Consider the following 14,985-nt stretch of genomic DNA (forward strand, 5'->3'; position numbering starts at 1 on the left):
CCTTAAATTAGAACTTCCTTTCCCTTCCTGTCATTAATCCCCGAAGGGGCTTACCTCCTACGAATAACAATCGAGTCCAAGAAAAGCTTAAACTTGTCTCTGGGCAATGACCTTGGCACCATGTCTTTCAGATTCTCTTTGGCACTAGATTTTTGAATGCATAACCTGTCATAGAACAAGATAGGTTTCACCACCTTCAAAGGAAGACTCTAATCGAGACCAACCGCTAATGATCTACTTAGCATCATATCGCTTTCATGGTCCGATTCTATCAATCCAACCAAATCCGTATGTTTTGCATTGGCACCATACACCAGACAAAAATCAAGCGTTCCTTTCAAGTGTCGCAAGATCCACTTAACCGATTCCCAATGAGCTTTTGCCCGATTGCCTCGAGCCACCAAAGAAGTACCAACACATTTGGATTGATCACGATAGAACAACCGAAAGACTTTCTCAATGTAGTGAGAAATGTATAACCATCCTGCTCTTCTATCACTCTGAATCTCCATCCTCGTTAACTTCTTTTCAACTCCTAAATCGTTCATCACAAGCTCATTCTGTAGAAGCTTCTTCAAGTTGTCTTTCTTGGCTTCAACATCACCAGAAACTTCTTCCTTAAGTTTTTCATGGGATTCCTCGTGTATATGATGTTCCATGCTACCCTGTAGTTCTTCATTTATCACAAAACTGTGTGGTATTTTTGTTTCAAACTCCACCTTCTAGCTAGCATCCTGATCGTTCGCTGCAAAACTTTTACCACCTCCTCTCTGGTTACACATAACAGAGTCAAAAAGTCACATCTCTACTAATAACAAGTTTTGGAGTCTTTCCTTAGATGCATATCCTATAAATATGGAGTTCATTGCCTTCGACTTCATTTTACCATCATTCATACGAGCGTAAGCAGGGCATCCAAACATTTGTAAACAAGAGTTCTTAGAGGGTTTCCCAGACCACACCTCTTGAGGAGTTTTATAATCAATTGCAGTTAATGGAGATATATTCACCAAATAGCAAGCAGTATTAACTACTTCTGCCCAGAATTGCTCAGATAAATCAACAGATAATCACATGCACTGAGCATGCTCCACCAGTGTTTTGTTCATTTGTTCTGGCACTCCGCTTTGTTGTGGTGTTAGCCATATAGTGTGATGCCTCACTATATATTCTGTTTTGTAGAACTTGCTAAACAAATCCTTGTAGAACTCCAAACCAATTTTTGCTCTAAGTGACTTGACATGGTTCCCGGTCTATTTCTCAATAATTATCTTCCATTTCTTGAACCGCCCAAACACTTCATCTTAGTCCTTTGTCTTTAGAAAGTATATCCAAGTCTTACTTGAGTAATCATCGATAAAAGTTGCAAATTATTGACATCCTACATGAGACTTCACATAAGAGGGACCCCATAGATCTGAGTGAACATACTCAAGATTCTCCTTTCTTGAATGTTGAACCAAACTAAACTTCACCTTGCTTTGTATCTCTTGAACACAAGCTTCACCAGGTTTAGCATTTCCAGTTGCATATCCACCAAACAACCCCTTCTTATTCACATCCCCCGACTTATGATGCCATAACTTCCTTTCATCATCATACTGATCCAAGTATTGGCAAATAGTCACCGTTCCCCTAACCCTACAAGCATACAGAACACAAATCCCATGAGGATTCGTCATTCCCTTCATAACTACAAGATCATCCTTGGAGACTCTTAACTAGTCACTCTCTCCAGAATACTTCATTCCATCATTTACCAAATTGCCAAGAGAAATCAGGTTCTTTTGAAGCTCCAACATGAACCAACAATCCAGTTTCCTAACCATACGATTGTGCATCTTGATTTGCATCGTGCCACTACCCTTGATACTGCTCACCTAATCATCACCCATCTTGACTTTGCAATTCCACTCTTTGAAGGAGTCGAACTAGTCACTGTTTCATGTCATATTATAGGATGCTCCAGAGTCCAAGACCCAAGCATCAACAAAACTATATGTACATACTGTCAAAACTTCACTGTCATCCCCTTCATCGAAGTTTCCTTAAACCACAACAACATTTTTATTGCTTGGTCCATAACCATTATTCCTTTTCTTCAGCAATGGATAATCTCTTTTGAAGTTCCCATTTTCCTTACAGTTATAACATTTAATGTTGGCTTTAGATTCGAAACTTGACTTCCCTCTATGACCTCCACCTCTATCGGATAACGAACAAACCATAATGGGAAACTTCTTCTCCAACTGAAACTTTCCTTTTTAGTTCCTTGGACATCAAAGAATCCTTCACATCATTCATAGTTATTGTTGTCCTACCATACATGGTATCAACTTAATTCTCATAAGAATTCAACAGTGATAAGTGCTTGATCTTCATCTTCAATCATTACATGCACACTTTGTAAATCTAAGATGATCTTGTTGAATTTATCCTAATAATCCTTCACTTGAGTACTTTTTGACATCATAAGAGTATATAAACGTTGCTTATGATACAACCTGTCCGTCAGAGAATTGTTCTGATACTTGTTACGCAACCTCTCCCACAACCCAACTTGTTTGATCCATGACCTCTCTCAGTACTTCTTCTGCCAAACTCAACATATACCGCTATGCACTCTTGAAAGAATATCCACCTTCCTTTCAGCCACCATGTCTTTTGGTAGTTTCACTTCTCTTTTCAGTGTTGCTGCACATCCTTGTTGAACCAAAAGAGCTTTCATCTTCACCTTCCATAAAGTGAAATTATTCGAACCGTCGAACTTATCCAAATCAAATTTATGAGATGCCATCTTCAATCAACTGAACACCAACTGCAACTTTGATACCACTTGTTACGGGAAAAACAGACGATAATTGTCAAGACTCAGAAAAATTTTGATGCCACTTGCCAAGTTTTGATGACCCTTGTTAGGAAGTAATGCGAATAATAAGCAAAAACACACAAAGAGATAGTATTTACGTGGTTCAGTCAAGGTGACCTATGTCCACGGGTAGGAGGGGAGTATTCTTTATTCACAGAATTCTCAAACAAAGGTTACACATACAATTTACCAGAGATTCGTCCTACCCACTAAGGATACAAAAGACACGAAACAAACGACTTAGCATGCATCCCTATTTATATTTGACGGGTCAGACCTAAAACCCTAATGGGATAAGCCCATTAGCCCATAGGCCTATGAATGGTGGTGGCATATCGTGTCACTTGGTGGAATATCATGTCACTTGGTGGCATATTAAGTAACTTGGTGGCATATAAAGTCACTTCGTGGCATATCAAGTCACTTCATGGCATATCAGGTCACATTAGTGGCGCATCTAAGCATATGATTGTGCATCTTGATCACAGATGGCACATCCATGAACCAGGATGCTCCCTTCTACTTCCAGGTGCTCCGTAACTCCTTTTAGAAGACTCTTTACTTTGTCACTTGATCCTTTCCTTTGTTAGGAGATCCATCCCTTTCTCAGATGATTCCTTCCTTTTGTTACAAGCTCCATGAACCCCAAGTGTTCCGTTGAGTTCCAACTTCTCCATTGAACTCAAATGCTCCATAAAAATGTTCCAAATGACCGAGTCACATAGAACATAAATAGATAATCATTTTTACTAATTTTTATTTAAATTGTCATTTAAGGTTAAGTTTTATCTCCTAGTGGTTATGTGTTATCTGATGGTTGTTACCAAGTGAGGTATGCAGATTAGGTGGTAGTTTGGTTAAAGAATATAAGACTAAAACCAACATCATTAGAACACTCACATAGTGCATCTCACCATGACACTCCCAAAAAATACATAAGAGGAATGTAGAGAGTTTGAAGTTGTCAGCAACCAACCAATATAGGGGGGTAGTTAGTCTATATTTACATTCCTAAAACTTGAAACAACTATATTTCTTTTGTTTATAAGAAAAATGTATGTTATGTTTATAAATGATTTGTTAATAATACTATACATTATTTTAAGAGACAAAGAAACGAACCATGAACAAAAAAAGACATACCTTTAGCAAAAATGCAAAACTCAGGAATTTTTCCATGCAAACGCCATGAAGTACTCATACCTACCCTGGCCAAAGCATACTCTGGAAATTGTCAACAAAAACCTCGAAACTCCTCAACACCTTTGCAAAATTCTCTTTCTCTGGAAACAAATCTATCGCAGTATCAGATGAAGATTTGAAGCGACAAAACATGCGACTGACCTTATCATTGTTAACCTATAGCTAATGGTTCAGCCAACTCTTAAGAGAACCTTTTCAATGATTCACAAGGATCTGCCTTTATTTCCTCACAAAAAAAAATATTTATCTCCAGTAATAGAAGTAAAAAGATGGAAGAAGTAGCGAAAGACCCAATGATTAGGCACAAGACCATTATATTAGGTTGTGGGCATAACATCATTCTATGGTGTACATGCAAAGCTAATTGCTTTGATCTAGGTTTTTCTAATTTGAACATATAACTATGAATATCAAAGCATAAACCCTAAAAATAGCATACCAAATCCGAAAATCACATATGATTAGGGTTAGGAACTTTACCTCACTTGTTATATTGTAAAAACAAGATTTCCTTGACCTTTGAAAGCTTAGTGCCCCAAGTGTTGCACCTCTAATGGAGTCACAAACACCAGTAGCAACAAGGAAGAAAGAGACAAAGAGAGAGAGAGAGAGAGGAGGAGGAGGCTTCAAAATTCGGATAGGGTTCCTTCTATAGGCATAGGCCGATTTTAAGTGCCATTGGGGTTCATTTTATAGTTGACGATTACTAGGATTATCAACTTGGAAACCGTAATTCCCTTACTTAGGCCCTAATAAACATATGGACTCCCCTTGGACAAGCCCCAGACGAAATCTTTATGGAGTCTCATATAGATTTCATCCACCTTACACCAATAAGGTCCATGAGCCCAAACTATAAATATTACTGATTTACATAATCAGTCCCCGCTAATTTAATCAGTCACTTTTGATCACCAAATTAAATCCAAATTAATTTCTGATCAATACTAATTAAATAATAATATGATTCTCAGTTAATATATTATTCTTAATATATATATATATATATATATATATATATATATATATATATATATATATTAATAAATCATAATTAATTCTCTTTCTCCATAATTCATCCTATCAGTTACTATGGTGAAGGCAACCCAAAAGGACCATGCTCATAAATAAATCAAGCACATACCAAAAATAGTTATGGGATTAGACACCTAATCCAATAGTCTCCCACTTGGATAAGTCTAATAACTATTATTGCATACGACTTTAGAATCTGATTAGCAATCGTAGCTTTCAAAAGCCAATGTCGAACTCTGATCTTATCAGCAACACGTCCTTTAGATAAGGGATCATATATTCCTACATTCTTAAGATATCATATAGTCATAAGAGATGGACTATAATCATTCTCTTTGTCTTTGTGTTGTTTCCCGATTTCTGATTTAAGACGACTGAAAATAGACTTCAGTTGAACACATCAACTTAGTCCAGGCTTGGCCAAGCGCTTAGGGTGTCATCACTAAATCATCGAGGGGCCCATTGATATCGATTTTATCCTAGTTTGGGTAAAAGGAATGGATAAATGTGGACTCATATGCTGGCACTATTTACTCATCAAATCACACACAACAATACATTTTATAAGAACAAGTTACTGATGCGTTTACGTATTATCAATGTGGAACCGACTCGCATACAAAAACTCATATCTTTCTGTTTCAATAATATAAGATATTATCATCTCACAATCACTCGTGTTAAAATCCATGATGTGATTCACGTGAGCATGGGTTTAATCCAATACTCAAATCTTTTTTCAGGAGCACTCATGAACACTGCAACAGACTTTTGCTATGTCTAAATACTTTTGACAATATACAGTCGGATTCATGAAAATCTTACCTCATTACCTACTTCCAAAGTATGATTGACTGTGGATGTTTGAACAACCTAGTTATTCGAGAAGTAAAAACATGTGAAGTGAAACACAAGAATAATCGAATCCAATATGGCCTTAAACTTTTGAGTATAAATAAAACACTTATTATTTAATCACCGTATCGATTACACATTGTTCATTGTATAATGTTTCAAATAATCAACATTATACTTGAATTATATTAATAGTTATCCCATGCTCCAAGCATGCGTACTATGTTTACCCATCGTCCTTACTTTGTGAAATAGATCAATTGAACAGATTTCCAATGATGCTCATTTCACAATTCCTAATCCTCGTCGCAAGTGTAAGAATACCAAAATTTTGTCACTATTAGAATATGTTAGATTCTAACATTTTATGCAATGATCATTTTGTAATATCATAGCACGAAAGTCACAAAGACTTTTCCAATGATATTAAAAATTGCTCTATTGGAGATTGTTACAAGACAACTCCATAGATATGAAGTCTCATATTCAAAGTACATTCCTTCGAACATCCTTCTTGCATAAAAGTTTCTAACCTATACATAGATTCTTAACATCCAACTCCCATTATGGAAACATTTCCATATTTTCCATATGACAACTCATTCTTAATAGAATCCTATCTATTCATAATAATATCAATATGGTCCATCCATTACTATACTTCCACCTACCCACAAGCGACCAATCCTTAGCCAACCTTAAATTGTCCTTGACAGTTGTTTAACTACTTTAGTCATATCCGGTTCTGGTCCTTTTCCCTCTTAATGCAACATTTGGAAAAGACAAAACGGTTGAATATTACAGCATATGTAATCGATCCTATACCCAAAGCGTGTGGGATACGATACATAATGTCTTACATAAACACATGATACTTTACTAGTCTCCTGCTATAATATTGCCGTATATAGAATTTCGTTATGTGAAACCTTTTTAACATTACATCCATATATATCCTTTGACTAAATTTGATTAAACTTTCTCGATCTAAGCATTTAGATTTGAAATGAAGTATAAATTTCTCTTCCATAATTATAGCAAAAAAACTTGTCAACCTCTGTAACTTTGCGAATTGAAACGTTTGTTTTCTATAATTAATATTGCTAACTTGCAACATAATAATCATGCTCCCACTAACATGATGTTATATCTTTACCAACATAACACTTATGCTCCCACTAGCTTTGACATGTATTCAGAAATCAGCTGGACTTCTATAAATCAATACTTATTGACTTCCTTATCCAAAATTCATATTTCCGATACGAGATGCTTCAGTAAGCTTTTATCTAATCTCATACAACCTTTAGAAAGCTCATACGTGTGTCTAAACAATTTCAGAGGTTATAGTAAAAAGTACCAAATGTTTAAACCTTTTTCCATTTCTTACAGTTCGAACTATGAAGAGGGATGCCGTAATCATAACCAAATTTGAGAATGCAATTTACACAATTGCTATCTCCTTAAAATCTTCTTAGTGAAAGCGTTTCCTCACAATCATTTTCATGAAGCGGAGAGAAACCTTATCACTTAGATTTTACGGTGTATTTGTTCCTATCCATATGAATTTGTCATAACCATAATCATAAGACAATGTTTGTGACAAATCCAAACTTATATGGACTGAACTTGTTCAATATTAATTTCTTGCTACCTGGCAGCACAAGGGTCTACCATGTCTTCAAAGTAGTCAAGCAGCTCACCCATGCAAATCAATGAACTTTCATTGTTTTAGGTGCTTTGCCTTTATGCATTCAAATGAGAACTCATAGAACTCACATGCATAGTCAACTTAACTGGAATGGCACAGAAAACAAGAATACATCAACATGATAGGTTATAAACCTCAAGTCGTGTAGTAGCGATGGACAATAGGTTTACTCTTGATTAGTTCTTAAAACTATTCAAGACCATTAGCACTCCCACTAACCTCTTGACATATAAGATTTTCTTGTCAAGAAAAATTCATTGACAAACAAATATCCAATAGTTAGTGCGGGTTCTTATCAAGACAAACAATTCACACAATTGGTGTTAGTTGGTCTTTGTCTTATTCAATACATTACAACTTACGAACTTCAAATGTGCAGGAGTAAGAAAACATTTTTTCTATAAACTTTCTTAAGAGATGTCACTCAAGTCACAATCTTGGAGTACGACTCCAAGACTTAATTTTGGAATGAAGTATGATTCACCTTTTTTATTTAACCATTTCAACAATTTACGATTCCTCTTCTTATCCATACTGATGCACTAAGGTGTTCTTAGAGGATCATTTGCGATAAAGTTTCATAATCACCAAGACGATCATAAAACACGATATTTAAGTACTCTCCTTTTTTAGATTGGAGAAACTTTTATCTTTTTGCCTAATTGTTTCTTCCTATTCGTTCTTCTTTACAATGAAACCTTTTTCAATGATCTAGAATTACACTTAATCTTGTAAGCGTAACCATATTTACTAAATTTTTAGCAAATCATGACGAATATTCTTATCATTATTTGTGATAGACTTGACCTAGTCACAAGAATGCGTACTAGATCCCCTAGTCCTTCACTTGACTCATGTGCTAATGTGAATAAGGAATTAATCTCAATTTCCCAAATACTAAGGTTCTAATTCATCATACAATACCAGTTGCATGATTCCAAGTTTCTGTCCAATTGAAACCTTGGTGATGAGAGACTTTCCTTATTTCGTAAATTTTAACACTACCACAAATAAAATAACTATGAATCACATCCTTTTCAATATTCCTAACAATAGAAACATACAAACATCAATTTTCACAAAAGTCATTGCAAGGATGTACATATAAAAAACAAGACAAAAGAAAATTTTATTTTATTTATAAAAAACGTGGAAAAACTTGTCCTTACAATGTAATTACAAATGAAAACTATGTTACTAAATATTCCTAAGCAATCTATCATAACTCTCTAAGCAATAGCTCAAAAATCTGATCATCGAACCATGCGATCGAAACCCATTTCTTCGTGATCAGACTCAACATACTTTTCCTTCAAGCTTCCTTTCTTTTCTTCGATCCTACAAAACATCAAAATGCAATCTTATCACATCATGTATTAAGAATCTACAAATATGAACTTAATAAAGTTAGATAGTGGATTTTACCTCAAGCAGAGTCATACATCTTGACTCTCCCATCGTTGCGATCTTTCAGGTAAATATGACAGTTTCGCATCCAATGCCTGTTCTCTTGGTAGTAAAAGAAAATGGACTCTTTTGGAATAGCACATGGGACAATCTCAGATACAGCCTTTCTCTTTACCATCCGGTCAAACGGTTTGACCTTGGCCAATCCCTTTCCATTGGGAAGAGTAAGTTTTTCTGAACTTCCAATGTTTCCATTGTCAATATCCATGGAAGTTTTGGAGGTTGATCTATTAGTCAAATTTGTTTGACCAGTGTGCCAAATCATTGCTGATTCAGCAACAATAAACAAATAGTTAAGATCAATGAGGGTCACGTTATAGTCCATCATATAGTAATCTTTAGTCAACTCACTATATGAGTTAGGAAGTAATTGAAGAACTAAGTCAAAAACCAACTTCCTTGAGACATCGACACCCAACATTCCCAACTTGTCAATATGTGACTTCATCTCCAAGACGTGTGCACACACATACCTTCCATCTTCAAGTTTGCTTGCCAACAGGGCTTGAGTGACCTTGAACTTTTCAAGTCTTTGAACATGTGGGTTAGGGAGAATTATTGGAGGAGGTGGAGGATGTGAACAATGATTTTGATTTCCACGATCCAATCGTGGAACATCCTCTTCATGAGGAAAGCTTTTTCCATAAGATTCAAGAAGACCATAGTTGTTAGAATTTGACTTCTACAAAACGGGATAAATTCAAGTTAGTGAATTCAATCCTCAATATAACACCCAAGTGGAATATTAAGGCTAGGATCCAAAACAATATTCTACAACTCGGATGACGGATGTCGTAATCCAGTTGCTGACTATTTGAAGGTAGGTAATTGATGATTTACCAATTTCCACCATGAAAAACGAAAATGAAAATTAGGTTATAAATGAGTTGAAACTCCTAGATATTTTGAGATTCATTGAACTTTTCAATGGAATGTTAAATCTCGATTATGCCCTTCAAGTTTATGACTGGTATACCGAAGATCACAAACAAGGTGTGAATAACCATGGAAATTAGCTTGGTACTCTCGAAGATATATCAACTAATCAATGTGCTGGTTAACCACACACGCTCCATTGATCTATGATAATCTACGAGCTACCCATTGCCATCCTTCATTGGTCCCATATTAGTGTGCCGGTTAACCACACACGCTCCACTAACAACTAACATGGTGCTATGTGCAATTTCATGGATTTGCACCAACTTCAAATTTTCCTAAAGTAACTAAGATTTGGGAATGAAATAAAAGGTGTTTAGTTACTTCGTATTGCATTATACTTATAATGGAAGGTTGTGTCCTATCTTACCCGTTCGGCTAATGACCCTCCAATAGTCAAGGGTGCAGTGGGTAAAAGGATACCCAATGGCGGTCATTTTACATGTTGCTTCCTTAAAAACCCCTTATAGATCAGCTTCGAAAATGAGGCCTACTAACTGTAAGACTGATATTTACTTATACATATATAATATATTAAACTTTTAATTTTATATATTATGAGGGTGTATTTTATACATTTAAAATACTAAGTGGCTTAATCTATTAATAAATTAGACTTTTTGTTTGATTAAATTAAACCATATTATTATGGATTTATCAATTCTCTCTTTTAATTAAACTTTTAATTAATTTAATAAAATCCATAAGGGTATAATTTGAACTTTTCAAAATACTAGGGTCTTAGAATTTAATATTTCAAAATTAATACCTTTTAATTAAATTTTAACTTCCAAAACTTGAGGACAAATTTTGAAACCTTCTAAAATATTAGAGTTTAAATTTCAAAAAACTAAATCTTTTAAATTCAAATTTAAACTATAAAACCTAAAGGGTGTAATTTGAAACTTTTCAAACTTACTCGGTTAAATATTTGAATCATAATAATCCTATATTATCCATATTTAACCAAATCCACCAATTTTGATAAGGATATCCATACCAATCTTAAAAAAATCAAATTTTGGCAAGAAAAACGAGTTTTGGTAATTATCCCAATCAAAATTTGGCCAGAAAATCGAAAATCCCGGCACCAAAACACCCAACTCACCGAGTTCATTATGGAACTCGTTGAGTCCTTACATGGACTTGGCAATTCAGCCCGCCAGACAACACGATTTTTCGATTTCCTGATCTTTGGTAGTTCAGTTTTGCATCTATTTAATAGAAAAACAACGTAGACTCTGATACCACTATTGAGTTATGGGCATAACATCATTCCTATGGTGTACATGCAAACCTAATTTCTTTGATCTAGGTTTTTCTAATTTGAACATATAACTATGAATACCAAAGCATAAACCCTAAAACTAGCATACCAAATCCGAAAATCACATTAGATTAGGGTTAGGAACTTTACCACACTTGTTATATTGTAATAACAAGAATTCCTTGACCTTTGAAAGCTTAGTGCCCCAAGTGTTGCACCTCTAATGGAGTCACAAACACCACTAACAAGAAGGAAGAAAAAGAGAGAGAGGATGAGGCTTCAAAAGTCAGCTAGGGTTCCTTCTAAAGGTATAGGTCGATTTTGATTGCCATTGGGGTTCATTTTATAGTTGAGGGATTACTAGAGTTATCAACTTGGAAAACCTAATTTCCTTGCTTAGGCCCTAAGATACATATGGACTCCCATTGGACAAGCCTTGGACGGAATATTTATGGACTCTCATATAGATTTCGTCCACCTTACACCAATAAGGTACATGAGCCCAAACTATAAATATTACTGATTTACATAATCAGTCCCCTCTAATTTAATAAGTCTCTTTTGATCACCAAATTAATTCCAAATTAATTTCTGATCAATACTAGTTAAATAATAATATGATTTCTTAATTAATATATTATTCTTATAATATATTAATAAATCATAATTAATCCTCTTTCTCGATAATTCATCCTATCAGTTGCTATGGTGAAGGCAACCCAAAAGGACCAAGCTCATAATCAAATCAAGCACATACTAAAAATAGTTATGGGATTAGACACCTAATCGAACACATTACACCGATACAACATTTCAAATGAAACAATCTTGTTCACACCATTAGGAACAACTTGATCGATGTAGATTTTGTGATGATCCAATAGTTCTAAAATAAAATAAGACAAAGACACACGTTAACCAGCTTCAAAATGTGTGGGGTAAATCCTAACCTTACCTGGAGGAGGATGGGTTATGATGGAGCCCTCCACCAGAATCCTGACCCTATTGTCCAGTTGAAACCTGTAACGACCCCAAAATAATGACTAAAAATTTCTTTTTTAAAACATTACTTAAAACATAATTGTCAAACCATAAATAAAATCATAACATAAATCAGAGTGTTAATTCCAAAACATATTTCCATTATCAGAGTAAAACATCCCACACTGACTAATCAATAGTGTGTGCCATGCGATCACCCCGAGCTCTTCCTTCCGTTACCAGAAGTACCTGAAACCAAAACTGAAATCGTAAGCATGAAGCTTAGTGAGTTCCTCAACCTACCAGATACCATGAGTATAATCGTATACTGCAAATACTAGGCCTCACAGACTACCTTGGGCCCCGCCTGCTACAACAGGCCCCGCCTGGCTTCAAGCCCCGCTCGGTGTACAAATCTGTTTCTCTTAGGCCCCGCCTGTCTCTGTGTGACATCTCCAATTTCACGGCCAGAAAAGACCGATTTGTTTATGCGTTGTTTTAAAATCAGAGTAATCTTTTAAAGAAAACAGTTGCAGAATTTGTTCCCAAAACAAAATATGATAAGAATTTATCAAAGCATTTCTTTAAAGAAATGTATTTTCATTAAATAACAAAATCTCGGGATATCATGTTCCGATACAGAACAAAAGCATAAACAGTATAAAATAGACCTTACAACAGTTATTTATAACTACTGATCTATAATCAAAAATCTTTCATCAAGCCCACCAACTTATACTCTTGTGCCATTACCTATAATGCAAAGAAAACTGAGTGGGTCAGGCTTGGGAGCCTAATGAGCATATAGGGTTTTCAACCCACAATAATATAATTATTATATTTAATCATCAAGCAATCAACCCAATTACCCATCCCCATTATCTTCTTTATTTTTTAAGGTTTTACCCTAAGAATCAACTATCCTTTATTCATTCGTTCCTAAGGATTTACCTAAGGAATCAACACGAAGTCCATTGCTGCCAAAGTTTATCTATCATGTACTAAATCCATAGCTATTAGGCGCTAACTCCATAGTCACAAGGTTCACTCAACAAGCGCTAACTCCATAGTCGCTAAGGTTTACTCAACATGCGCTAACTCCATAGTCGCCAAGGTTTACTTTAACAGGCACTAACTCCATAGTCACCAAGGTTCACTTTAACAGGCGCTAACTTCATAGTCACCAAGGTTCACTTTAATAGGCGCTAACTCCATAGTCACCAAGGTTAAGTTTAACAGGCACAAAGTCACATCGTTGCCAGTGTTTATCTAATAGACACTACATCTCATAGTCACCAGGGTTTACTCATACCATCTCTCATCACACACCAACTATTCCATCTACCCATGTTCTACCCAACAAATTTGTAGATATAAATTACATATATAGTATAAATCATATAGAAACCTATATAAAACATTCATCCAACATCCATCTCAAATAAACAAACAATATATAAACATATAACACATATTTCATAGCAAATACTTCATATCTATGTGTTAGAAGAAAGTAACTACACACTCACACCAAACATCTACTTAATACATTCAAACAATACTTGTATTAAAATCGTGTTTATGAAAGGGACTATACACTCACTTGATCAGATGATGATCGGACAACACTACGGCTTGTAAAAGTAGTATTCTTCGGTGAAACTGTGATCTCTTCACACACCGAGCCTCTCGCAGGCAGAGCTTCGGCTCAGAAACTCTTTTCTTCTTAGGATCTTCGGAACTTCGGGACTTGATTTGTTTCCCGGGATGATACCGGGGCTTCACGGGGTTAAAATAGGGCTTAGAGAGAGTATCGGGAGTGAGAGAGTGATAAACTAGAAACTTAAATCGGCTGCCCTTCGATTTCTATTTATAGGGCTGATTTTATGGATTCACGTCGTGAATCTCAAATATTCACGTCGTGAGTTCAATCGTCACTGCATGCGTCATCGCAAGTTGCGTCTGTCAGGATCCAGAAGTCATAAATACTGAGTTCACGTCGTGAACACTGTATTCACACCGTGAACTCTGACAGTTTTGGGGTTTCACGCCCCGAACTCCAGAAATTCATAACTTTTGCATACGAACTTCGTTTTTGACGTTCTTTTTTTTCCACGCGTAGGTAAAACTAAAATCTACAACTTTCATTTAGACTTCATCGGCTAATTTTGAATTTAATTTTTATTATATTATTTTTAGTAGGCCAGCATAGGAAAACTCCGTTATAAACTCATAACTTCTTCGTCTGACGTCCGTTTTTGTCTGTCTTTTTACCGTTGGACTACTATTGATGGGATATTCGATTCTCGTTTAGATCGTTTTGGCTAATAATCACTCGATCTCATATTCGAACTTCGGGATGCATACTGCTAATGCTGAAACTTCGAAAAACCATAACTTCCTCATAAGAAGTCAGATTTAGACCTTCTTTTTATGCACGCTCTCGGTTTAACGTATTCTACGAATTTTATTTAGATCTCTAAGGCCATATATCGCTCTAGCGTAAATTCACTATTTACGTGATGTTGTGTCATGTCGGTTCTGTCGCGAAACTTCGACAGGTCATAACTTTTTCGTAATAACTCAGATTTCGGCATTCTTTATATGCATGGAAACCTTGTGACATATACTACAACTTAGTTAAGATTACTCCTTCTA

At 35.5% G+C, this 14,985-nt stretch overlaps 1 protein-coding gene across 1 annotated transcript; it reads right to left on the bottom strand.

The window, feature by feature from the left end:
• Positions 1 to 209: 209 nt before the first annotated feature.
• LOC145004890 (uncharacterized) lies at positions 210 to 659 on the bottom strand. The gene has a single exon (XM_078963914.1). It carries the CDS (start codon positions 657 to 659, stop codon positions 210 to 212), a length of 450 nt encoding a protein of 149 aa, XP_078820040.1.
• Positions 660 to 14,985: the final 14,326 nt, after the last annotated feature.

This window comes from Lactuca saligna, chromosome 1, assembly GCF_052625555.1.
Source record: "Lactuca saligna cultivar CGN05327 chromosome 1, ASM5262555v1, whole genome shotgun sequence".
NCBI lineage: Eukaryota > Viridiplantae > Streptophyta > Magnoliopsida > Asterales > Asteraceae > Lactuca > Lactuca saligna.

Excerpts from the sequence above, each read along its gene's own strand:
- LOC145004890 (XM_078963914.1), bottom strand. The coding sequence starts at position 659 with ATGGAACATCATATACACGAGGAATCCCATGAAAAACTTAAGGAAGAA.